The 26,716-nt window shown below is 47.8% G+C and overlaps 1 protein-coding gene across 2 annotated transcripts; it reads left to right on the top strand.

Moving 5' to 3' along the window:
- Positions 1-498: 498 nt before the first annotated feature.
- On the top strand, positions 499-26,421 carry KLHDC4 (kelch domain containing 4). Of its 2 annotated transcripts, XM_035336800.1 has the most exons (12): positions 499-816; positions 1,779-1,870; positions 2,770-2,848; positions 3,834-3,932; positions 6,635-6,771; positions 13,376-13,468; positions 14,414-14,573; positions 20,814-20,895; positions 22,959-23,167; positions 24,327-24,732; positions 25,434-25,550; positions 25,829-26,421. In XM_035336800.1, exons 1-12 carry the CDS (start codon positions 718-720, stop codon positions 26,002-26,004), a joined length of 1,749 nt encoding a protein of 582 aa, XP_035192691.1. In that variant the 5' UTR covers positions 499-717; the 3' UTR covers positions 26,005-26,421. The 2 variants fall into 2 exon arrangements, with proteins under 2 accessions (XP_035192691.1, XP_035192692.1); XM_035336801.1 differs by lacking the exon at positions 499-816 and having other exon boundaries at positions 1,785-1,870; positions 2,770-2,825.
- Positions 26,422-26,716: the final 295 nt, after the last annotated feature.

Genomic DNA, 26,716 nt, shown 5'->3' with positions numbered 1-26,716 from the left:
CAGGCTCAGCATCTACATAAAATACCACATAAAAATATGAATTGTTCTTTTTCTCCATCATCGAGGGATCACTAAACAGCAGCTGCCCTGCATCATTTTGCAGCACCCGCTGTTTCCTTTGGCTCACCAACATGACAAACTCTCCATAACTGTTGCTGAAAACGAAAACACTCATGCAGCCCCCAGATCCCCAACACTTTCATCCCACAGTTTGCTTTTATTTTTATCCAGTGCATCCCCCCAGCCTCATGCCCTGGGGCCACCCACAAGCCCTCTGCTTCCATTTTGTGTGAGGGAGGGGGCCATTTTGTGGGTTCAACTGCCTCTCCTCAGGGGAGGAATACAAAAAAACAGCACAAAAAGGGGCTCGGACTCGGCGGGTGCGCTATAGGTAGTGTGTGGAGCTGGGTTAAAAACCTCTGCCCGGCGCAGCGGGGCTCACAGAACCGGGACAGTAAAGCCCCAGCCCGCCGCCATCCCTCAGCCCCAACCCGGAGCTGCTTGAGGAAAGGCGGCGGGGCCACCAGCAGCCGAGCCGAGCCGAGCTGAGCCAGCCGGGCCTGCAGAGGGCCCCCGCGGCTCGGGCAGGAGGCGGGCCGCGGCCTGGAAGCACCGGGCCGAGGCAGGCGGCGCTGCCCGCCCCGCGGTGCACCCAGGGCGGCGAGGGCGGCGCGGCGAGCGCGGTGCGTCCCGCGCGGCCTAGCACGGCCTGCCGCCATGGGGAAGAAGGGGAAGCGGGAGAAGAAGGGGAAGGGGGCTGAGAAGACGGCGGCGAAGATGGAGAGGAAGGTGTCCCGCAGAGCCAGGAAGGAGGAGGTGAGGGGCGGCGGAAGGGCGGTGCGGGTCTCGGGGAGTTTTGTGGGCGCTGCTCCCTTGGAAGGGAGAGCTGAGGTGGAGGGGCGTGTGGTCGAGGGCACTTCGGGGAAAGGAGGGTACGAGAATGAGAAATGGTGATTTAAGTTGCCTTCCATCTCCCCCAGCCTTTTCCTTAAAAGCGAAGGAAAATGTTTCTGCGCTCCCTACGTGAATGCAGCGTTGTGCACAGCTTCAGACAGGGGAGCTGCCGGCGTGTGTCTGTGCTGGCTGCAGGGAGAGCTGCTGCCATGCTGCAGGGGCGAAATCCCCAGATTTTGGAAGTTTGCTGGGATGCAGCTGCTGGCAAGGAAGGGTTGGGTGATGGAGCTGGTGAGCATGCATGGGGCTGTAGGAGAGACTTCGGATCAGGAACTCCCCCTAGCTGCCGGCCTGCTTGTGCCCTCGTTGCTCGGTGTTTTCTGCACTTTGGAGGCAGATTTAAATTTAATCCTGGAAGGGGATAAAAATACGTGGAGGTTTCTCTCCAGCTAAACAGGCAGTAGACAAGAGTTTCCCATGCCATTTGGGTAGTTTTCCATTGCAAAGAAGAGGACTAGTTGGGTTGTAGCATGTATTTGATCATAATTTTGCCAGGGATGAAATGATAGCCATTTCCTTGCCCATTTGTGCGGTGTTTTTGCTGCAGGATAGCGGGTGCATGCTAAATGCACTTTGCATGCCATCTTGTTAGGCCTCTTCTGAGCAACTTGTCAGTGCTTTAGGAGAGCCTAATCTTTAAAGCGTATATGGAAGTACTCAGCATCCACTTTTTGTGGTTGAAGGAGAGGAATTTATGCAGACTTTTTTTTTTCCTTCTTTTTTTTTTATTTTAATGGGGAAATTCTAGGAGTGAACACTGGTTTTATATGGTGTGCAAGTGGTTCTGTGCATATCAAGGAACTTATGTCTGTTTTTATTTTCAGGAGGATCTTGAAGCCCTGATAGCAGAATTCCAGAGTTTAGATGCTAAAAAGACCCAAGTAATTGAGACATCCTGCCCACCGCCCTCACCCAGGTAAGAGATCGTGTGAGACTTTGGCCATCACTTACACAGCTATTGATGAAATTTATTTATGTAAAGTTACTTGCTGAGAGCATGATATCTGGCTTGGCTGATATCTGGAGCTATAAAATATATGGTATATTGAATCCCTGGATTAAGAATGGGAGCAAACACATATTTTTTTAGACTTGAAACCCCCTTTTTAATCATCCCACCAGTACAACTAAGGAGGCAAAGCACTATTAAGTTAAAGGGCCTTGCAAAATAAGAGTTAAGAGGAACCTTTGGATTTGGACTAGGAAGCTGAAAGGATTCACAAGGATATGCTGTGATGGACAAGACACTTGATCTGTAGGCCTAGGGTCTACATGCTGCTAGGTTCTGTATGTCTGTTTGCTGTGGCTTGTTAAAAACCCCTCTGCGTGGTATCTTTTCCTCCCGATATGGAGGGCCAAGTCAGTCTCTACACAGTGAGTAGTACTTTGGTGGGATGAGTGGTGAACAGTGGTGACTGCAGACGAATGATGCAGATAATTTGACGTGAGACAGCTCAGTTCCACCCATAGTTATGGGCCCTCATAAAACTAATTTTTGTTCTCGACGCACCAACATTAAAATTCAAGAGCTCACGTCAGAAGGCATGTTAAATGACAGTCTAACGTGTGCTCCTAAAATAGGAGAAGGTTTCAGACAGTGTCGAATTAATCTTGCTGAAAGTTCTTAAGAAGTTAATTTCTTTGGGGAGTTTTTCACCCTGGGGTGAATATCGCAGCCTACTAATTTGGCAGCCGATGGAGAGACTTTTGTGTCTAGAGGGCTGAGGTGCTAATGCTAGCTGAGTTAAAGGCTGCAAGCTTCTGAGTTTTACAAGTCTTAACATCTACTCTTTTGGTCATCCCTCTTGTTTGCAGGCTGAATGGCTCCTTGTCTGCTCACCCTGAGAAAGACGAATTGATCCTTTTTGGAGGTGAATATTTCAATGGCCAAAAAGTAATGTATACTTCAATTTTTTTCTCCTTTTTTCTGCACCCCCCCTGCCTTTTACTGTAATTTGCATGAGTCTCATTTGAAGCGAAGATTCAAAGCAGCAGTCATAAAATATGTATTTGTCCCCGAATGAGAGCAAAATAGCCTTTTAATTCTGCTGTGATACTGTCTCATGCCTGAACAGTTGGCAGGAAGGAGACATGCTAGAACCCATTAAGGAGTCAGAGTGATTGTCTCGGCATCAATATTTCAGGACTTCATAATTTCTCCAGGCTTAATAGTAGCCATCTCTGACCCTCATTTTTGATAACTGTTGAAGAATCTCAGTCTTCCACCTTTCCAAGCAAGATAATTCTGCAGTTTTGCAGCTGGCAAGGGATTGCCTGCCTTGGAGATGTGTACAATAGCAAATAATTGCAAGTGGAAATGCTTTACTGAATTTCTGCAAGTTGCACGTGCTTATTGTGCTCCTGGAGACATTGATCTTTCCAGCCCTGAGAAGCGCATACTGTAGTTAGAAAACTCAAGCCTCCCAGTGTTATTTGCACCTTGAGGATTCAGCTTCGTAAGCCCTGATACCTCAAGCTGTCACAGTCTTAACCAAGGGTTTGGGAAGGAACAGTCCCATCCAGTGGCTCACACTAATAAAAAAGTTGCTGACTCCAAGGCTAGTGGAGGAGGTTGCCCTCCTTCCCTGCCTGGTGGAGGCTGGTGAGCTGTTGCTTGTCAAGGCCAGGTTGGATGGGGCTTTAAGCAACCTGATCTAGTGGAAGGTGTCCTGGCCCGTGGCAGGTAGCTTGGAAGTAGATGATTGTTAAGGTCCCTTCCAACCTAAATCATTCTGTGTACAAATCTGAATGGAAAGCTGGAGCTGCGTACCTTCTCTGCCTAACTCACAGATAACCCTCGGCGTGTCTAGGCTTGGGCAGACTGATCCTGTCCAGCAGAGAGCTGTGGTGATCTGTATTTTTCTTTTCCTCTCTCACAGACCTACCTGTATAATGAGCTGTATGTTTACAACATCCGGAAGAACAGCTGGACTAAACTAGAGATCCCCAACCCACCCCCAAGGCGATGTGCTCACCAGGTAAGGTGCAGGGTGCCAAAGCAGCAGCTGGTATTGTTTAATGCCATCCTAAAGATTTACTTTTTTACCAGGGGTTTCTTTCTGGCTTCTCTGCATTCCCCTTGTAATGGGCTGCCAGTGGTGTCACGTCTCCTGTGCTGAGGCTCTTTTGGACTGTTGTGCTGCACTATGTGGGATCCAGCTCAACCACCCAAAATTCCAGGAAGGTGCTGGATTTTCAAAACGCTGGTCAGGATGTAACTTAGAATTTGACCACAGTGCTATGGGTGGCTGGGTTGCTGCGCGTGATTAGTGCTGACAGGCCTGCCTCTGTGGGCACTACAGATCCCACCACTCCAGCAGTGTGAAAGACCTGTCAGCGGCAGGTATTCCTGCTAGCCAAGTGTCCCGGATGCTCTGTGATGTGTCCTGCCTTTGGCTTGTGATTATTTTTTCTGTGGCATATAGGCCGTTTTTCTTCGGTGTCTGCAAATTCAGACAAAGTTGTCTGAACTTTCTGTGGGATATCATGAAAGTCCCTTAGACCTCACCTCTTTGGTGCCTCTGTCGTGAACATCGCTGGCTGGTTGTGATGTGATGTTTACTTTACGTGAACACCTGCACACAGAAACTGGATCAGAGACTTGTATTTTTTGCAGGTCTTTGGCCCTCGCCAGCTGTCAGATAGATTATCTTGCCTGCTGCAGCAAGTGGCTGGGTGATGGGTACGTTTCAAAAGCTGCCATACAGGAATGTTATTTTCCTACCTGTGGTCAAAGCTCTTTAGAGCTTCCCAGTAAGATCCAATACTCTGGCTAGGTTCATATTCCCTCATTACTCTGTGCCTAAATGCCAGCCTTGCTCTGAGCTGCGTGTGCTTTCTTTAAAAAGAAAGGCTTTGACTTGATATTTGGGCAACCTTGCGATGCTTAAAATCGTGATTTCGGAGGCCAAATTCCACAAGGAGGCCAGAAATTCAAATACTTGTTCCCTGAGGTGAAAAGGAGGTTGCCTGGTGGGTGTGGAGTTGAGAGGTGCTTGTTTGTGTGTTGGTAGCCAGCAGGTGGCTGTCTAGAAGCTGAATCTGAGCTGAGCGAGCAGCCTGTGCATCAGGGAGCTGCAACTGGATTATAGCAGATCTAAAATGAGGAACATACCAGAGGAGTCGTGCCTCAGCAATAAGTTTTCTGTCTGGTAATTAATTACAGTCACACAGGAGACAGTTCAGCCTCTTTAGCTGAATGGCTTGTTGTCTTCCCTGTGACTTTATTTTTTAACACGTTTTCTGCATTAGCTTAAAGGTAAACAGGAGTATGTCTGTGCATGTTTTCAGTCTTATTTGTCATCTCTGGTCTCTGACACACAGTCCTTGGACTTATGCTGGCTTCATTACATCAGCTCAGTAGAACTGAGGGGAGAATAGCCATGGATGGCTGTTGTAAGATTGAGCTGTTTGAGGAAAAGGTATAATAATTAATATATAATGAATTTAGAGCCAGCTCTTCACAAGGTGACACACAAGTATGAGCAGGCTGTTGTCTGTACCTTCACTTAAGCTTTTAATCACTAGATACCCATGAAAATCAGGCGTGTATCCCCTTTGCTTAGGTAACTTCATGTTTGCACAAACCCTGCTTGCAAACACACCCGATGTTTTGTCGTGTCTCATTGTTGCCTGTACGGGCTGGTTTGTGTCAGGGCATGGTCATAAGTTTAATGCTAGAAATCTTTGCTGCTTGCTGGAAAAGACAGGCAGGTAATGAAGCCCTTCTGAAGAAATAGGGATAACAATATTGATTTGTGAGAGTACCCTGGAAAAAATGTGTGAAAAAAAAGCTTAGATTCCTTTCTGGAATTCCTGCCTTTTGCTGCTTAGTCCTTGTGTGAATAATTCCAGCTAAGCGGAGTCTTGCTCTTTGCTTCCTGCCTCGTAACTGTCAGCTTGTGTTGCAACAGGGTGTTTTGATGCTGCTCTGTGCAAAAATAATAAAACAAATCCCTTTGATACTCTTCTCCCTGCCGCTTGTCAAAGCAGTAACAGTCTCCTTTTGTTCAAATACTGCACACTTCCTTCAGTGTTTGTTTTATTTTTTTCCTTCAGATAAGAGCAGTAATGCCTTTCAGGTCTTGGAAAGCTTCAGGTTTGGACTTGCACTGCAGCTTGGCTTTTGAACTGTTTTTTGTTTCATAATCTACCAAAAATGGTAGTGTCTAAAGGGTGGTTATGCACTTAATGGCCTTTTCCAAAAGACTTTTCCCTGCCTTACGGTGCCTGCCCAGTGTTGGGATGTTACATGCGTTTTGGAGGCAGGAAGTGCCCCTGTTCCTCTGATGGCCTGGGGTTCATCATCCACCAGTGCATCTTCTGCATGACGACTAAAGGGTGGGTGAAATATTGCTGAACCTTGGCTGTGGGGAGATTTCCTTTGCTGAGCAGAAAGATTTGAACTGTGCTGTTAAACCACATCCCAAGATGCTTCTTAGAGAAGCTCGAAAGTGAGTTCCTTGGCTCACCTTCCTGTGCCTAGGGAAGGTGTGCCACACAATGAGTAGCTTATGTTCAAAATTCCCCCTCATTCAGCCCCAGAGAGCTGCTTTTGCCAAGCACGGCAGCAGTAGCTGCTCCTACTTGTTTACTCCTTGATATTTGGTGGCAACTGTGCATCTGACCTGTCCCTGGTTCCTGCACCCTTGTCTGATCCTGTTCTTCCTTCTCCTGACAGGCAGCAGTGGTGCCCACAGCCGGTGGGCAGCTCTGGGTGTTCGGCGGGGAGTTTGCATCTCCCAACGGGGAGCAGTTCTACCACTACAAGGATCTCTGGGTCCTGCATTTGGCTACCAAGACCTGGGAGCAGATCAAGTAAGTGGTGTGTTCGCAAGTCAACGATGTTGACCTCACGAGGAACTGTGTCAGCATGGTCTGAACTTGGTTCCTGCTATGGTGCTGTGATTTCCCATCTTTCTCTCGAGTTCAGAGGTGCCCATGCTAGAAACAATGGAGAGGACAACCTCCAGAAAGAAGTGGAAATGGGAAATGTGTTCCAAGTCCATTGAGGACAGAGCCAATTTATTTATTAATTGATTTTTGGAGTATGGGTGTGTCTGGGCATTATGTAACTGAAGAAAGGAGTATCCTGAACAGTGCTGTGTCCTCCCAGTCACAGTGAGTGTAGGTATCCAACTTTAAAACACTAGTGGTTACTCCATCTGGGCCTGTGCTCATGGATGGGCTGTACAAGACCTTAAAGGATCCTATGCAATTTTGCCATTGCTTGAGAAGACAGCTTGTCTTCTCCCCAGAGCCAAGTTCACTCCTGATAACTGGCATTTTCTGTCTAAAGTTTCCTTGGGATAAACAAAGCAATAATTCAGACCCATCAAGGTAAGTATGTGCCAGAAGCCCTGGAAATGTTTGACAGGAGTAAAGACACCTACATATCTTCCATGGATCTGGCCCAAAGTCTGCTAATGTTTCCTTAACCTTTGGCTTCTAGGTTTTTCTGCTCACTTATATTTACACGTGAGAAGAGTTCTGGTGGGTCATCTGGTAAACTGAGAGGCAAGAGATGTGGCTTTGGTTCTGACTTTGACTCAGACTTTCTTTTGTGCTTTGGGATTTTCCTAACTGCGGAACCAGCCAGAACACAGCCTTGGCTGGGCTGAAGCTCCTGCACAGCTGACCCCTGAGATGCCACTGGGGAAAGCAGCAGCTTTTGAATGTTTGCTCATCTGCTGTTTGACCCGTCAAGCTCCTGAGCGTGAACTCCTTGTCCTTGCTTCTGGTGGAAAGCCCTAAATCTGCCTAGGCTGATCAATTCTTGCCCCGCTTACGAAGTGCAGGTGCCTGTCATCTGTGTCTGTCTCATCTCGTGCGGTAATTGAGAGGGTGGTTCGGGGCTGAGCTATGCAGAAATGGATACCCTGGCTCTGCCTCGGCACATGCCTGAGGCCATGCAGTGACTCACTGCCTGGTGCCTGGCTGCCTTTCACCCCCCTTTAAATGGGAGCACTGGGACTGCTTGACGAGGGGAATTTGGAGGTTTAATTTTGCTAAGGTTAACGTAGTACAGAAGGGATTCTGGCGTGGAAGGTGCAGGGGAGCCAAAGCAAAAAATCCCAAGGAGTCCAAACCATGCAGGGTTGAAAGGATGCTTCACAGCGCGGTATCCTGGCAGCAACTGCTCTGCGAGAGTCTGGGGATCATCCTTTTGAGTACCTCTGGGAGGCTGAGGGAAAACTGCTCTGTTCCTCAGCGGCTGGTTCCTGTCTGTCAGTGTGATTCTTGGCTCCAGACCTGGCAGCGTTAATCTAATAGCAGCTGTAATTTGTCATGTTACAGGAAGCCGGGTTTACTCTAGTGAGCCCTGCTTGGCTTTGAGAAGTGGGGGTGAGAGAAACTCTCTGGGATGATGGAGGGCTCTTCAAGAGGTGCGAGGCTTAAAAAGACCTGTCAGCGTGCAGGCTGCTCTGCCTGTTGTTGTGAGGCAAAAGCTGACGTAATGACTGCGACTGTACCCCTCCCAGCTCCCCCAAAATAACTTCTGAATCCCTTGCTCAGCCTCAGCCAGATAAAGGGGATGGAGCTCGAATGCATTACGGCCCTTCCAGTTTCATGAACGCAGGCGGGGGAGAGGAAGTGATGATCCCCACAGAGTCCCTGCTGAGAGAAAGGGTTGACATTTCAACCAAACTCTGGGTTGAAAAAAATCCTCACCAGAGAGCAGTGTTAATACCCAGCTGCAGGGAGAGCGAGGGCGGGAGATTGTTTTTTGTGAGCCATCAGAGAATCCAAATGAGGCTTCGTTAGTTCCACCAGCGATGGCGCAAATTGTTCTCCTGTGGATTTGCAGATGCGTTGCTGTAGAGCTGATTTAGGGTTATCCACTCCTGAAACAAATGCTGCAGTGCCTGACCTGCCTGGGAAGACAAAATTAGGTAGTTACAAGGCTCAGCTCAGCCTCCATCTTACCTCATGTGGTACAGTAGCCTCGGGGATGCTGGGTGTACTGCAAGAGCCTCTGCTCCCACCCTGGAGCACAGCATCAAGTTTACACGTGCTGCAAGTTGCAGGACACCGCCAGCAGTCCCTGGCCCCAGGTGGACTAAACCATGGCAAGAGAACTTGTTTGGAGCTCGTGATGGGTTATTGTGGATAGTGAGGAGGGAAACAGGCTGTTAAGGTGAGCTCCTACTCCTGTGATAAGCAGAAGCAAGTTCTAGATGCCATGCTTTTCCAGCTACCCAGAGCTACCTTCTGTCCCTGGGTGCTGGTGGTCACATTGGCTGCTGTGACACAGTGGAAGGATGCATTTGGAGACGATGATGCTTTGTTGTCTCTTGGTAGGTAAATGGGTTGACATTTCTGAAGTGAGCATCATAAATTCTATGAGTGAAAGTGCCCTGGGGAGATGATCTTTTCTTTCTCCCTGCCCCATGCAGGATCAACTCCGTTTGAACTTCCTGGGGCATTTGGGTGGACAGCTGTCTTTCAGTCTTGCCATAATTTAGAAAACGCCCGTGCCCTGGTTCCAGTGTTGAAATAAAACAAAGTGCATCTCCTCCCCGTCCTCGGGCAGAGCTCCAAGAGCTGCATTAATTAGGCATCTGGTGGAGGAGGCTGTGAGAGGATGTCTTTGTTTTAATGCTAACCTGGCTGAGTGTGAAAATCAAGTTTCTGCTGCCTCTCTGTTTTTCCATACAGCCTCATGATGACAGCCAGCTTGGGAAGGGGAAGAACAAAGGACAGAGATGATTGAGTTGTACGAGGGATTTTTTTGTGCTTTTGAAACTCTTGATTTTTAACGTATGCTGCATTGCACTTCCTTCTATTTATTCCAGCCCCACACCTTAGATTTCAGACAACTGTGTTGTCCTTTCTGGCCTATGGTTTGTGCCAGAGACCATCTTGGTGCCATAAGAAGCTTGACTGTAAAACACTCCTGAAGATAAAACCTTGAATAACTCACCCCTGTTCCGTGTCTGCAAAGGCTGCTGGGGAAATGGATCTCCATCATCTCCTAGCGCAGAGCCACAGTCGTGTCAGTCAGCTTGACAGAGGTAAAAACTGCAGGCAGCTGTATTCACGTGCATTTTGGTGCACAAAGATGGCCCAAATGCAACAAATCTGAGCCTGTTAGAAGACGTGCCAGTAACTGACTTTGCTGACTGACTGGGACCACCTTATCATGTGTGTGATCCGTGAGGTTGTGTCAGTGTGTGAGTTTCTTACTCTGCCTTAGAGCTAAGCAATATTTTAACCTAATTGCCTCATTCCTTCCTAGGGAGAGCACTTCTGTTCAGCCCTGTGTGGCCCAGTGCACTCCCTCGAAGAGGGATGGGGAGTGTCACACATCGGGGTTGTACTTGGGAGCAGGCGGATCCCTCCTCTGTGTACTTCTTTGTCTTGCTTATGAACCTGGATAGCTCCCTTGCCTTTAATTCTGGCATGCTAATGATACTTCACAGTTTTGTGAGATGTGGTGCTATAAATATTTCAGGGTAGCATTTCACAAGCGTATGTTTAACGCTGTTTACAGAGAGAACTGGAGCAGTCGCTGCAGTGCAGGATGCCTTTCAGCACAGGTTTGTTTATGACCGATGACTGTTCCTGCTCGTGTGCTCTTTGTCACCTGGAAGATCAGATCCTTCAACACAAGGTAGAAAGGTGCTTTGGTGCATAAAGAAGAGGAGGGTATTTTGGTGTAGACTTCTTCTGGCAGACCAGAAATGAGCCTTGTGAGATTGTGCTTTGGTAGATGAAGATCCAAATGTATAACTGTTGATTAACTTTGCAAAGGATTTGGTTTGGGGGTTCCATGCCTTGTGGCAATTGTGTTTTCACTTGTGTACCTCCTAAATAAGTATACAAACATCTGGGTGTGATGTCTGTATGCCAATAACAGAATACTTGTCAACTGTAAGATAGAAAACTGAACACTGAAGTCCTGGGTTTCAGCTGTCTTGAGTACTGGAGAATAAACATGCTTCTTACTGAAATGCCCATTTACGGGGATGTTCTGTGCATCATCATTTCATTTTTTTCCTAATGGAAAGGTTGGGGATTCTTCTGAACTTCCTTTGGATGGAGGAATGAATGAAGAGGTAGCTCACTCACGCAGCCTGTAGACACTGTGACACGCAAGTCATTAATTCTTGAATCTGGGGGCTGAATTCAGGTCTGTAACATTACTATGAGTCCCAGAGTAACTCCACAAGCAAAAGCAAATTCCTTATGGAGCAGTTTTGATCAGACTTATGCTTACATGTGTAGAGCCAGTCCTTATCCAGACTTATCTTTTGATCTATTTTTAAAAAAAAGTCTGGAGAATTTACAGCTCCCTCCCACATGTCTGCTTTCTGGTGTCAACCCCATGAAGTAGACTATTAATCATAAAGTCAGCGAAGCCATTTCCAAGATGTTTGTTTTGGACCATGAGCAGTGACACAGGTAAAAAGAGACGGTCTGCGTTTGGGAATCAAGGCTTCAAGCTAGCAGCAGGTGCCTTCTGGAGCGGCAGCGTGACTATTTGCTACTGCCACTCTTGCTTGACTGTGTCGTGCGTTTTTACAGTGCTGTGTTTGGGGAAGAAGGACCTGTATGTATTGGTCTGTGTAAAAATACTTTCTAAGAGCAGTTGTTGCTAGTGTAGAGGGCATCTCCTTAAATCAAAGTGTATAAACAGGCCTTTATAGCTGATTCCTGTATGGCGTGTAATGCTAAAGCCAAGGAAGCTGAGATGGCAAAATAGAGCGCAGGATAAGGCCTTCTGAAACTGTTTCAGCATCTGCTCTTGTAGCTTGTATTGCTAGCCTAAGGAAAGTGGAGAAGTGCCTTGTAATTGGGAGCAATTGATGCTGGTGCCAGTGAGACTTCTCTGAATTCGGATCAGGCCCCAGCCTGGATGTTTTTGTTTGTGACTTGGAGTTAATTGTATGCTTGTGGGAACTTGTTTATTAAAACACATGCATCAGTGAATAAACGTTTTACCATTCAGAATTGATTTTTGACTTGCAGGAAATGTGTTTGAGAAGCAAGGCAGAAGATGTTCTCTGAGAACAAGGTTTTATTGCTAATGTTGATTTCTAATTCCTTCTTTCCTTAAAAAAAAAGCAAAACAGCAGATTTTAAAAGGTGCCATCCTCTGGAATAATAACATGGAAGCTTTGTTACAGAAGAGAAAATGATTTCAGATCTTGATGAAATTAATACAAGAGGTGATGTTCTGCAGGGCGGTACTTAAAAATCGAGTAAATGCCTAGAAAACCCTATTCTCTGTTAGAATAAAGAGTCCAAGCAATCAATATTAATTCAGGTGTACCCAAACGCTGCTTGGAGCTCTTCATTATGGCTGGTGTGAGATTGTCATTTCTGATGGTGAATAAGGGCTCTCATTTTCTCTCTCCACAGAAATCTGTCACTGCTCTTTACAGCTACCCGCTGCCAGTTAGAAGCGGAGCAGTGGGGTTGGGGGGTTAGGTTTTGTTGTTGTTTTCAGCAGAGGGCAGGTTTCTAGGCCCTGCTCCTGCAACCATTTAACACGTGTTGATGCTGCCTATTGAGAAACCTTGCTGGGTGTGCTTTGGGAGGCTCCTCAGCAAGAGTAAAAATGTGATAGATTAATCCAGGGAGCAGGGAAGACACAAAGCGAAACCCTTTTTTCTCCCTGCTTGGCCTGAAGTTTCCTTTCTTCGGAGAGATCTTGAAGGCTTCTTTGTTCTCTGTCTCATGTGAAGCTGTGCCTGTGGATGAACATGAAGGAAGGTGCATCTTCATTGCCTCTCAGGGATGTCATTGCCAGCTGCCCGGCTTTGCCAGAAGCTTTTGGATGTGACAGATGGGGTGTGATGTTGCTCGTTCCTGGAAATGGAAGTGGCATATTTAACTAAAAGGTCATGCAGCCTTGAAGAGAGCAGAGCAGCGATGCTCCTGTAATAAGAAGATAATAGTGATAACTTGTTTTGCTGCAGTGCCTTTGTTCTTGAAGAAATCGAAGTGATTTACACTCTTCTCACTGGTCTGATGGTATATCCTAGCTGCAGGTAGATGAGTGAAGATGCTGTGGATAGGTCATTTCCTACGACACTGAAGGAGAGTGGATGTCAGAGCCAGTTTCTGGCTCTTACCTGGTACTTAGAGAAAACATCTCTGTCTGGAGTGCTGTTCTTGCAGTTGTGGGAGTTAACTGCTAATCATTAAACTCTCCTGAAAAATTACCTCCTGAGTCATAGCAGAAAAGACTTCAAGTCTTGGGTACTGTTAGAGACTAGATGGCTTATCCCTAGGAATAAAGCTGTTATTGCAAAATGCCTGTGTTGCAAATACCAAGTGTTAGAGGCAGAGGACGTGTACTGTTCTGGAAAAAAACATACATCTGTGTTAAGGCAGCAAAGTTCCTCCGTGGCTGGACTGGCCCACTAAGAGGAAAGGGAACTTTGCTGATGAGTGGAATTTCTCTGTCTTTCAGGGCATCAGGAGGTCCCTCTGGAAGAAGTGGGCATCGAATGGTTGCTTGCAAAAGACAGCTGATCCTCTTTGGAGGTTTCCATGAGAGTGCAAGGTGGGTAACCGCAGGATGATTGGTAGTATTGGATCCTTTGTAACAAAAACAACAGTATTTCACAAGCAACAGGAAGCCGGGCTTTAATACAAGGATTTTCCTTAGCAGTAGTTAGCAAACTGTATTTTTATGTTAGAAAGAGAAGTGATCTTGTTTTTAAAACCTTCAAGTGTTTGAGAAATCATCGTGTCTCTTAGATAATCACTGAAGTAGCTCCTCATCCTCGTAGCTAAAGCTCAGTACATCCCTTTTGGCCTCTGCCTCCTATCAAAGAGCCTTCTCTTCCTAGAAGCATCTTCCCCAGTAAGCTCTAGCATACTGTGTGAGGTCACAGCTACTCTGTCATGGGGACTGTGAAGGGAGCTGAGCTACATATTTTCTCAGAGATGCTAAGCTGCGTAAGTGCGGTCCCTGGGAGCGCAGCACAAGTTGTAAAGCCTACCCTAGATTTGGCTAAGTGCTTGGCGGTTTAACCGGTGCAGGGCATTTGCCACTAGCATTATGTGAGTTGGCTAGCTGAAAGAGAAGGGGTGTGTGTGTATATATACATATTTATTTTTTCCCTCACCCCCTAGACAGACGTTGCACTAATCTGTTTTGATCTTTTTGTGCTCTGGTTTAAGTCACCTTGGATTGTGTTTCCTGGAAAGAGTTGATGAAAGCTCTGTTGTAGTAAGGAATAACATAGGAAAAAAAAGAACCCAGAGAGGTCTCGCTTAAAGGAGCTTTGTTAAATGCATATTGTTGCACTGAAATAGTAACCTTCAACTGAACAAATCTGTACATTACCATGGCTACAGGAGGAGAAAAAACCATAAATGCAGAGTTGAATAAGGTGTTGCACCTCTTCAGAGGTTCCTGGTGCTGTTTCTGAAGTGATGTTTTATCCTGTCCTATACGGTGGCTATTATAAAACCTCATGGTGTGCCGATTTGTCCTCTGTAGAGATTACATCTATTATAATGATGTATATGCCTTCAACTTGGACTCCTTCACCTGGAGCAAGCTGTCTCCATCGGGGATTGGGCCTGCTCCAAGATCGGGATGTCAAATGGCTACAACTCCTGAGGGCAGCATTCTCATCTATGGAGGCTACTCCAAACAGGTAGGAGGGACTTCGTGGTAAGGCAGTGCAGCATTTCCCAAACGCCAAACAGAACAGTTGGTGGAAAAGCTAAAGGGCTAAAATGAAAACTGAAATGTGACAAATTCAAACTGCCTGATTAGGGCCAAAGCAATGGTCTTGACCTGTGGTGGTTGCAGGGTTCTGTGCTTTGACTGCTGGGAGAGAGCAATGGGCTTAGCACGTGGGAGAGTGGAATTCAAATCTCCATTCTGCTCCTTCCCTCTGCCCTGTTTCACAAGTGTTGTCTGCAGTGCAAGATTTGGTGATCACATTGTGTAACTTGCTCCTGCTCTGGCTGATATTTCCTCTTGTCAGGCAGCTGCCAGATGTCCAAAAACCCCTGGTAATGAGTGCAAGTTAGCCTGTGGGTGTGCCAGCTTGGAGCGATTGTGCAAGTGTGTCCTTGCATTGATCATACACAGTGGTGTTCAGGCTGCTGCGAGCCGGTACTGCTACCAAAAGTGGCTTCTTGTCTTCTAATTGTCCTGACCGAGGAGCCGATCTTAATTAAAACTAACGTATTTTTCCTGCTAATCTGACCCAACAAAAGGAGGTGATGTTACAGTGGTAGGAATAAGCAACTGGAATTTGCCGCATTTTTTGACAGTGGCAGTGGTTATTGCCACGAGCCTTGTGTTGTCTTGGATCAGGGAAAGAGTTAAGGCAGCAGCACTAGTTAGCAAACTCAATAAGCCAAAGAAGACTTTTGATGAGCACCAGGCTTCCTCTGCTCTGCTTCTTGCTTTGTTAATCATGGTAATTTATACCGGGTAGGCCTTTAGCCCATATGTCCTCATTGACCAAGTATCCCTGTCTCCATGCTGGGATGGAGGAAGTAAATATTTCATTGAGCAAAAGGCTCCTGCAAAAGCTTTTAATGTTACGAATGCAGCCTGAAGACCCGGATCCTGCTGCTACTGTCTCAGTGGAAAGGCATCGCTTCCAGCAGCGCATCGCTGGGGGAGCAGGACACGTTGTTCTTCTGATGTGAATAAGTGAACAAAGAAGAAAAGCAGGGAAAGAGGAGAGTAGTCTGTCTATATATTTAGAAGCATTTGTGCCTCCTCACGGCCTGCGCTTAGGGCTCTAACTCCTCAGAGGCGCATTTGATTAAATAGCAGTAACAATACAAAGGCATTTTCTACCCAAAAGGGCTTTGTCTGCTTCCTGTCTCTGACTTGTTCCCCCACTCTCGAGGCTGGGGGAAGCTTGCATGCTCTGCCAGGTGTGGATCTCTTACGGCTACTGGAAATAGCTGGGTTTCAAGTGCATACCGAGCCCTGTGGAAAGACAGAAGTTGACGCGTGTTTGCAGTTCTGTTCTGCTTTACGAGGGTGGGCTCTGTTGCACTGCTCTGGGTTGTTTTGAGCTAATAAAAATGAAGTAGAAGGGATGGGGGAATGCAAAGCCGCCCTCAGCCTTTTGCTGTGACAAATAAGCACTCAGCCTTTATGCAGGGCACCGAGAGAGGATAAGAGCTGGATGCAGTTCCTCTCCAGCTTGGAGAACAGCTTTTAGATTATAACAAGCACTCGTTATGCATCTCCTTCCTTTGTAATAGAGAGAGCTGAGTCTGCTGCTCTCTGACGTGCCATTCCTAACAAAGACTTTGCTTGTGTCTCCTGCAGCACAGGTGAATTTTGGGGCAGGAACGGTGCAGCCAAGCTACAGACTGACCCAAGCACCGGACAGAATTTTCTCTATAGCCTTCTTGAGATGCAGAGGCACCAAACCACCCAACTGCAGTGGGCAGTTCTGGTGCGTTACATCCTGTGGTCCCGTTAGCCCTTGTAAATCTGCCTTGAAGTGCTGTACCAAAATAGCTGCGTGGTGGGGTATAATGCGTGTTGCCAAAACAAAAAGAGACGTAAGCCCAGGGGATTCATAGTTACGGGTGGAATTGTAGGTATCTGTGTACCAGGCTGGCTGTCAGAGCCCTATGAAGCCTGAGCAACGCTACAGGCTTGCAGCCAAGAATGTTTCCCTGGTCAAGTGATCAGTCTGCCTGTCTCCAGGCAGGGCAGCAGGCACTGTGAGCTAGGAAGGGAAAAGCAGAGAGGTTTGGTCCATGCCTTGCTTTGCTGGAACTGGACAAAAAACTGACCACGGAGGGTAGGTTTTCAGTAATGCCTTTCGTTCTGGGCTGTGTTGCTAAATTCCCGTGATGTGACCTGAATAATTTCTGGCTGGGGAAGTGGAAGCAGACAGGATCAAATGGCATGTCTGAGGCGCTCCAGTACTCGTGGACAGAGGCAGGACAAGAACCCCGGTACCCAGACATGTTTTCCTCTGCCAGCCACTCGATTTTGCTGTCCCAGAATGTTCAAATGGTGAATATCCAGGGCGCAAGTGGGGAAAAAGGAAATGCCAGCTGTACAACCCTGAGTGCTGCTGACATGGGGTGTTGGTGCACAAATTGAACAAGAGCATGCCTGATACTTTCAGTACACAATCCTTAGCACAACGGTGTCCTTGTGTTCATGTTTATCATTTCTAGACTGAATATTAAAGACAACTCCTATGGTCGCTTACAGAAGGGATTGCTGAAGGCATTGGCAGCTCTGCCGAAACGTACCCCAGAAGCCCGTGAGACGCTCAGCCTTGCTCGCCTGCTGATCTTAAAGATGTCCTCGCCCGTTTCCCTTGCTGGGAACGGGGCTTGCTGCAGCAAGCTGCATTTTTGGCTGAATAAAGCAGCGAGACCTCTCTATTGCTAGGCAACGTGAGCACACTGTGTCTGACTGGCACGGCGAATGCAGCCGGGAGGTGGTGGAGGCTAACGCTGCTCTACCTTGCAGGTGGAAGCAGCCTAGGAGCCATGGGGGGGCTGGCACTGCGTGCGTGCAGGGCTTTTGGATGCCAAAGTAGGCTAGCATGTGTTGTGTTTTTTTTTTTAGTGGTGAGCTCTGCAAAGCTGAAGTGGATTCTGCTGGGAGATTGCTTGTGGCAGGGCTGGAGACTGAACGGCAAGGTCTTGTGGGAAGCATTCCCTCCGCAGTTCTGCCTGCTAAGGGCTTCTGTTAATTGGATGTATTTTGCCACTGTTGATCTCTTTTATTAGCCATGTTTAGCAGGTTATACACGGGGAATCCTGAGTCCCAGTCTTCTCGCGAACAGCTCGCTGCGCTTCAGTCCCCCTGCTCTTGGAATGGGGGTGGGCATGGCTCTTGCTGTTACTGGAGGTAGAGGTTTTCAGCTAAAGCCCATAAAGCTCCTGTAACTTGCTAATTTACCTGTGTGTGCAAACAAGTGGGTGTCCTGGTTGCGAGGGGATTGATCTCTCCAGTAGCAGCGTACTGCTTGCTGGTGAAGTGTCTGCTTTTGAGCCAGTGTGAGCTGGGGAAAACAGGCATCGCTTTGACAACAAATAACTAACTCCCACTCCACCTCATTGGGGTTTTCTCAGCCCAAGAAGCTTTGTCATGTTGCATACGCAGTGTGTTTACTACAGGGAGCTGTGTGGTTTTCAGGAGAAAAATGATGCAGTTATTCTGCGCAGCCTGTAGGATAGTGAAGCCAACGGCTCTCTCAATAGATGTTGTCTCCCCTTCTTCCATGCAGACAGTGCTCATCTTGCTGTGCTTGACAGCTGTGCATCTGCACCCCTCAGCCTGTGTGGCCCCTAGACATGAGAGCGTGATCTGTGCTTCGTATTTGAGGACAAACAGCAGCCTACTTGGGGTTGGAAGAGAAAAAAATGCCATTTCCATGACTGTGAGCAGGCATGCACTTTGTGCTGGGCTGGGCTTCAGTGCTGCAAGCTGTGAAACCCCCTGCCCGTCTCTCACAGCTCTTTGCTCAGGTGAGGCTTGGAAGTGTGTTTGAAGTGAGGGTCAGACTAAAAAGGCTGCTGTAGCTCAGCTGTCCACAGCCTGCAGCTCACTGGTGACTTCTGCCGCTCAAGACCTGTGTGACAGAGACAGCAAAGCGTGACATTGTCAGAGCCTGGCGTTTGCTCTGTGCAGTGACTCACAGCCCTTGGAATTCAGAGCTACTACTGTAGATGCCACAATGTGTGCACTGCCAGTCCGTGAAATCGGTGTACATAGAGCACTGTTCCTGGAAGGTGTTTTAACACCTTCTTGCCCTGGCAGCCTACTGTCAAGGTTTTGCTCAGAGTGGGTGGCTCTGAGCCCCCCCAGCTGTGTCCCCGGCTCCTCTAGCGATGCATCAGGACTACTGACCAACGCAAAACCTTGTCTTGCTTGTTTTCCATGTGCTAGAAAAGTGTCAGCGGCAGAAGGAGTTGTCACTGTGTATGCCCTTCCTCAGAAAACAGGCCTGTCACTGATGCTTGATCCCGCAGGCTTCCTGTCCCTCGTGTGCCTGGTGGGATGGGAGGTAGAACAGAGCAGTTGCTGACTTCATTGAAGTGACTGCACAGAAGAGGATCTCTCCCGTGTAGATACCCTGTCTTGGAGACTGAGTCTTTCAGTGTGCTGATGGGATGCTTATGTGCATGTAGAGAGCAAGAAGACGTGCAACAAATTTCCCACGACAGCTTCCCTTTTGCTGCACTGCGAGTAGCGTCCTCCTGTTTCTCACAGCGCTTCGTTATCAGCCTTCCCCAGGGCTTTTCAACATCACCCAAGTTACAGCGGTGTTGTGCAGTGCCTCAAAAACGCTTTGTTCCCCTTTCCTCTCTGCCTTTCTAAGAATCGAATACCGTTCCTAAGAGCCATCTTCAGGGTGTGCTTTCTGGAGCAAGGGGCCGTGTAATAACAGCACAACATAGCCTGCAGGAACAAAACCTACCGAGTGCAGGGTGCTGGGTTGGGTACAGCAAGAACAAGACGACACCATGGCACGCACCCAAAGCTCTGCTCCTTCCAGAGCACTGCTCTCAACCCTCCCAGCTTCTGCCAGGATCCACTGCCTGCATCCTGGCAGTGGTCACACAGCACAGCAATGCCGTCGCCCCCAGGAGGAAAGGAATTACAAGGAGGCAGGAGCTGTGCATGCAGGATGGGTGGATAATGACATTATAAAAAGACCTCCTACGGTGGCGTTGCACAGCGCTGCTTTCAAATGGTGCATGTTGCTATGAGCACTGGAGCACAGGGGCTTAGGGCGAAAGGAGCAAGGGAAAACTGCATTTTAAATGATGCAATTAATTACTTCACCTGGGGCTTGATCCTGCTCTTGCTGGTGGTTTGTGGTCCCCTGTAGTAGGGGTGGAAGTGGGGCTTCTTTTTCTGTTCAGGAGAGAAAGCTGACTCGAGGCTCTGTGGGGCCTCAAATACTGTTAATGACGGCAGCAGTCGTGCTGTGGGGCAGAGCTGTCACCTCCGCCTTTGTTGGAGTGGGACGGATGCTGGGGGGTGGCAGGGACGGCGGGTCTGCTGCTCACAGATCAGTTCTTAAACTTGGGCTATGCAAATGATGCAGCACAGACACTCTGAGCTTCTGCTCAGCGTTCAGGGGCAGCATCCCAGAGGGCCGTACAAGCCCTGCTGGAAGTTGTGTGTGGCACTTTGGAGCAGGTATCTGCCCTCCCGTACAGCTAGAGGAGCAGAGGCACAGATGTTAAATTACTCCCTCGAGAACACCTGCTGCTGTCTGTGGCAGTGTAAAAGGCAGAATCTTGGGTTTCCTTGGTGCCGCCCATCCTTGCTTTCTTCTGTAAAAACCAGTTTTCATCCCCTGTGATAATTATTTTCCTAGGTGCCCAAATTCCTGCCCTCACATTGCATCCTGCAGACTTCACGAGCCCACGGGCCCCAGGATCTGTCGCAGCCTGGAGAGCACAGAGCGGAGGGAGGCACCGGTTGTCACAGGCAGAAGTTGCTTGTGGTTTGTTACACGTCTCCCACTACTCGCTTGTAGGATGGGACCGAGTGAGGCGTGCTTGAAGTCATGAGACACCAGCCTCCATTTGTCCCTTCTGGCTGCCTCCCTTCCCTCCTGAGGCATTCAGATTGCTGCTGCTCATCACAGAAAGTAGCCCTGGTTTGAATGCTAAAGCTGTGAGCTCTGGAGCCACAGCGTGGCTACCTGTGTGCCTTCTTGTTGACCCTATCACAATGTACGCTTTGTCAGTGTGGGAATATGTAGGAACAAGCAGATTCAGGCTGTGACTGGGCTTTTCTGTGGGGTGGTAAGCTCAGAAAGGCACGGCCTGATGTGGGTGACTTTCCAGGCCTTGAAGAGTTGGGCCTTCAGCGGTTTTGGCCATCGAAATTGTTTCGCTGAACATCCCTGTCTTTCCCTTCTCTGCAGAGAATTAAGAAAGATGTTGACAAAGGCACCCTGCATACAGATATGTTCCTGCTGAAGGCTGAAGGTTCAGGCAAGGAGGAAGGTAAGCTGCTGCTCCAGCTAGGAGGGCTGTGCTGGAAGTGATGCTGCAGGACTGTGAAGGCAAATTCTCTCTCTTCCATTGAAGAAGAGGCCAAAAGCCCCAAACCCAGGACAAAATTTCCCTTTTAATTAAGAGCACTATACCCCAGTGTTTGCTTAGGGGCTAAACACAGCAAATGAGTTGATTTAAGCATTTCTTTTTTTTTTTTTTTCCCAGGAGTAGCTAAGTGCATTTGTATACTGTGACTATAGCTTAAAAAGTAGAGCTAGAGTGAAAGACATGGGAGTTACTAAGAGAGACTAGAGAAGTTACGTCCTCCTTTTTTGCATGTATGCTGGAGAAGGAAGGTGGGCCATCACGCCTACAGGCAGCCATTCCCCACCGCTGTGCTCTGCAGAGGAAAATGGGGGAGAGGTGCTCAATTGCTGCAGCAGAGTGCAGGCCACACACCTCTTCTGTCTCCTTCTCCCAGTCCATTTTACAGCCTGAAAAGATGAGGCTGTGTTGTCTTTGCCGGGCAAAGCTGGCTGGCTGGCTGAAGGGAGTCATGGTTCTCATCTCCAGGTGATTTGATTTCAGAGCTGATGTAAATGGGAGCGCTGACACGGTGAAACAGATCGGGGATTGGAGCTGCTTGAGAAACTTCTGCGAGGAACTGGCAGAGCTCTTGGAGGGAGGTTTAGGGTGTACTTTTTGTTGGAGAATCCCTTCTAGCTTGTGGCATCGTCTGTGTTGACATTTCCCAATTGGCCCCGGAATAGTCTGAGATGGACTGGAGGGTCTCCAGGCTCCTTGTGTAACGATGCGAGGAGCTCTGGCCTGCACAGGCAGCTTCAGGAAAAACTACAAGGAAAGATATTTTAGGGATTTTTTTTGGTTTGTGTGTAGGAGGGAATTAAAACAACACATTGAAATTCTTGTTCTCTGGGACATTTTGAACACTGCTCTTCTGTTTCTCAACAGAAAATCCTTGGAATTCCAGAACTTTTCACACTGGAAATTCCTGCTTTTGAGAAGCTCTTTTTAGTAGTTGTGGGTCATCCATAAACTCTTAAGATAGAAGATTAGGATATGAACTTGTGAGATGACAGGGATACTTGTACCACCAAGGACAGTGCTTGGTTGGTTGGTTGTTTTCTCCCATCTATCCGTGAGTGCCCTCAGAAACAGGAGTTCCATCCCTTCCCTTAGGAGAGGATGTATTCTGTCCTGGGCTAAAGGGGTAGAACAATCTTCTTTGGTCTGATTTTCTAAAATGTTGAAGCTGTGGCTGATTTCTTTAAACCCAACCATCTTAAAGTGGGACTTGGGGAGGCAGGTTGGTCACATATATTGTCTGGATTCCAGACCCTGCCTGCACGATGTCTTATTTACAGTTTATCTTTTTGAAATTGTGGTTCCTTCAGAAATACATTTTCTAGCCAGTGTGTATGCTTCTGCCATCCTGCATTTTAGGGATTTACTCTAAATCCACAGTAGGAAGGATTGGAGCGAAAGCAAAGGGCTTGGAGCCCAAGCCTTCTCCTGAGCACTTTTTTCATTTTTGAACTTTGGGTCTCCTTATAATGAACTGTGCTTATTCTTCGGGGGTAAGGCAATGATGCAATTTGGCAGGTAAGGTACTGTGGTACAAGGGGCCTGTGGAAAAAATATAGTGTGATGTGATCCCCATGGGGTAACTGAGGTACCTTTCCTTGGCATCCAAGGCTCTAATCAATCCTGGTTTGAAGTCCACATTCCTGTAAGGGCGTACACACCTTTCAGTAGGCCCCTTGTTTGAGAAACACACCGTAAAGACAGATCTCTGCGTTTGCTTTTGTTGGAAACATAGCTGCTTTGTAAGAGTAGGAGAAAAGTGTGGATTAGTTGGGTGATTGAAGTGGAAATGCAAGTGGTGTTCTGATTAACGTTATTGTTGAGCTACACGGCGCGGTTCTGAGTGTCTGAATGGATCACGGAGATGCTTGCAAAGATTGCTGGAGAACTGAAGGATCTCAAAAGATGTGAAAATGGTCACGTTTCTCCATTTACTGACGCTCAGGTTTGTTTTTATCTGTTACCAGAAAAGTGGGCATGGAGTCGGCTCAACCCATCTGGAGTGAAACCCACCCCGAGGTCTGGCTTCTCCGTGGCAGTGGGTCCCAATAACCGCTCCCTTCTGTTTGGAGGTGTGCATGATGAGGAAGAGGAGGAGAGCATTGAAGGCGACTTCTTCAATGATATTTATTTCTACGATATTGGGAAAAACCGCTGGTTTCCTGGACAGCTAAAGGTCTTGTTTTAAAAATAATACAAATGTCTTCGGTTCCTTCTCCTTCATCAGCTGTAACATGTTCTTTTTTGGCCCATGCAGCTTCCTCAGAGTCCTTCCCCATCACATAGCCCCTTGGGTTTTCCATGCCCTGCTTTCACGGTGTGGTGCAGGCTGTCACCCTTCTGGGGACAGAGGAACCCTCTGAGCCCTAATGCTTGCGCAGTGAGTGAGAGTGGTCCAGGAGGCAGTCCTCTTCCTCTGAGAGTCAGGCTGCATGTGCCCTCTTGTTGTGTAATGCAAAATGAAGCAAAGCAGCATGAAAACATAGTTCCAGTGTTTTACTGGAGGCCGGCTCCCAGTCACATGTGTAAGTCTGACGTGAGCTAGTTCTGTAAAAGCTATTCTGAAAAGATCTTGTGTTGCATTGAGATAATGGCCTCCCCCTTTTCTCCATTGTTGATGAGCTGCCGAAAGGGATGGAATATTAACCCTTGACTCATAGGCACTTCAGAAATGTGGCCCTCAGATCTTCAGCTTTGTTTGAACCACTCTCAAGGGGGAAGCAAGGTGCAAACGACCTGGTTGAACTTCTTTCTTTCCACCCCCACTGTTTCTGGCTTTGTCCTCAAAAAGGTGAAGTCAATCACATAATACCAGGCAAACATCCACTCAGGTGTTTGCCTCTGCCTTCCTAGCTGACTGTTTTCTAGCCTTTTCATACGGTACTTTGAAGACCTGGAGTGCTTCCTGATAATGCACTGTAATTTAGCACCCAGCAATTGTTTCGATTTCACAAAATGGTAGGTTATTTTCTCTTGCTCCTGTCATAGATCACTGGACTGTGTGTGCACATGCACGTGTGTGCACATCTGCAAGAGAGGGAGCAAAAACGCTCTTTTCCCTCTCTAGCAGTGCTGCTGTTGATAGAGGCAGCGGCTCCACGCCACGGGTTCTCCAGGGGTTTCACTGCTGTTTGTTTTATGGCTGGTAGAAGTTCATGCTGAGTGTAAGGTTGTAGCTCTCACCTGAGACTTACAGTTCTAGTGAAAAATAATTGAATTCCGCCCCCCCCCTTCCCTCCCAGCAGCATCCACGGTATTGTATTAACTGCTGTATGTGCTGTTAGCTGCACACAGTTCACATGCAGTCTCCCTCTGCTCCTTGTTCCTGGTAACAGGGACCCAAGTCAGAGAAGAGGAAGCGAAGACGTGGCAGACAAGCTGAGGCAGAGGGAGCTGGAGGTGAAGAGGTGGAGAAGCAAGCTCTGCAAGGCCCAGTGGAGGTAGTCAAAGAAGTGGTGGCAGAAGATGGGACTGTCATGACGATCAAGCAGGTGATCTCTGGGCCTGCAGGAGACAAGGAGAGGTCTGAATCGGAGGAGGAGGAGGAGGAAGATGGAGCTTTGAGCCCACAAGTAGAGCCGTGCCCACGTTCGAATGCCATGCTGGCAGTGAAGCACGGGCTTCTCTATGTGTATGGGGGAATGTTTGAGGTGGGCGATCGCCAGTTCACCCTCAGTGACCTCTACAGCATCGACCTGCACAAGATGGAAGAATGGAAAGTGCTAGTGGAGATGGATCCAAGTAAGCTCTGGTGGTAGGATGTCTGTATGCCTTTAGTGTAGCAAAGCCCAGGATGTGGTTTCCAGCAGTGCTGTATTTTAGAAAGGACCTGTGGAGTTTCCTCAAGGGGTGGTGATGAGCTATGAACAGTGGTTCTTCCTGGACAAGAAATAGCTTGGAATTAAGGGATATGCAGCGTCTTATAGTGCTTTCTATGCACTGCAGAAACCTGTCTTGTCCAGAGATTTGCAGTGACTTCAGAGAGTGAGCTCTGGTCTGTCTGCTTTGAAAACCAAGACATGTAAACAGAGCGTCTTTATTCACTGGTGGCAAGTTCTAACCTTATCCCTGCGCTGGAAGCTCGCAGTCCACATGTGTGTAGCAGGCAGAGGGCAGAAAGGAAGGAGTCTCTCTCGTAATTGTGGAGCTGTAAAGAGCTTGGGAGGAGACTTGACTCTTGTCAGTGTTGGCATTAACCAGCTTGTCTTCCGCAGCTGTCCTGTGCTGTTTAATTCTTCCTGACTCTATTAGATCTCTTCCTGCTGTCCATTGCTGCCTGTCAGATCCAGGCCCTGTACAGTGTGGGTCTGCAAGGGAAATGAATACAGCAGGACTCTTAAGGAGCGTGTCTGACCTTGCCCTGGCTCCCTCTATGACATTCCTGGGTGTAGGAGTAGGAAGCAGGTTGTTATTTATTTCTTCTCTTTTCTTTCTAATCCAAGAAGCACAAGAATGGCTGGAGGAGTCAGAATCGGATGAAGAGGAGGATGATACGGAAGGTGCAGAAGGCGGGGAAGAGGAAGAAGAGAGCTCTGAAGAAGAGAGTGAAGATGAAGAAGGTAATGATTAAGATGAATGTTTACTTCTTACTAATAGAAAGTGTGTTTTGGTACAATACTTGCTGGCATCCAGGTCAGATTTTCAGCGAAGTTTTCATAGTACACGGTTCTCAAGGAGTATAGGAAAAATTTCTTTGGCTACTGAGAGGTTTTTAGGTTATTACATTTAAACACGTAAACTGAAGCGTAGCCTTGGATGGGTTGGCACATGGGAGAGCAGATTGACTTCATTAGCTGTTTGTGACCTCTCTTTCTCTCTTCCTCTCATTGTGTACCAGGAGAGGAGCAACACCCATCTGTTCAGCCTGATGAGAAGCACGCAGACTATCTGTCCCGGACGGAGCAGTATTGGATTAAACTAGCCCGGAGCAACATGGGCCCAGATGCCAAGGAGAAGAAGGTGGTGAAAGTGGCACATGCCATGGCAAAGACATTCTATGAAGATTCAGTCTAGCCGATGTTGAGGCTGTTCTGTGAGTGCAGAAACATGCTGGGAGCAGTGGTTGGCCCCACTGAAATCAGCCTGATGTGCCAGGCAGTCAGTGTATCCAGAAAGCTCCCTGGAACTCCATATGAGTGCCTCTGGGCTGACCTGTCGCAGTATGCCGGGTTGGTAAATGCTCTCAATGTGCTATTATTCCCCTGGAGGTTATGGGAGGATCTTGAGGAACAGGATTGCTGTCCAAGCACTTGTTCTTCTGAGAGTGGAGTACATAATACTGTCATCATTTTGTTCAAAAGTTGTTTGGAGTCTGTGAAGACAAACTGCACATCACAATGGTTCTCTAGTCCCAAATTCCCTACCCTTACTGGGGCCAGAACTTGTCCCCAGGGATGTCTATAATAAATTTCTTTGTTTTGTTACATCAAATTGGTTTTTCTCGATCCCATCCATTTTTTTTTTCTCCTTTCTGCCAGCCTGTGGAAGAGGGATTGCTGCCCCCTCTGTGAAATATGCAGGTAGTGGTAATAAGATGCACCAGCAGCCCTGAGGTGTGGCTGCATTGTCTGGAGAAACCTGGGAATCCTTCCGTAGGTTGTCTGTATGGGAGCCACCGTAATCCCTGATGCATGCAACAGAATAAGTCTCTTCCTTTTTAGCATTATCTGTAATGGGTTTTGCTTTTGCTTGTGGAATTCCCCACTTCAGTTTCTCACATTAGCCA

The sequence above is a fragment of the Oxyura jamaicensis genome, chromosome 11 (assembly GCF_011077185.1).
Source record: "Oxyura jamaicensis isolate SHBP4307 breed ruddy duck chromosome 11, BPBGC_Ojam_1.0, whole genome shotgun sequence".
NCBI lineage: Eukaryota > Metazoa > Chordata > Aves > Anseriformes > Anatidae > Oxyura > Oxyura jamaicensis.
This window is presented reverse-complemented; position numbering and strand designations above follow the sequence as displayed.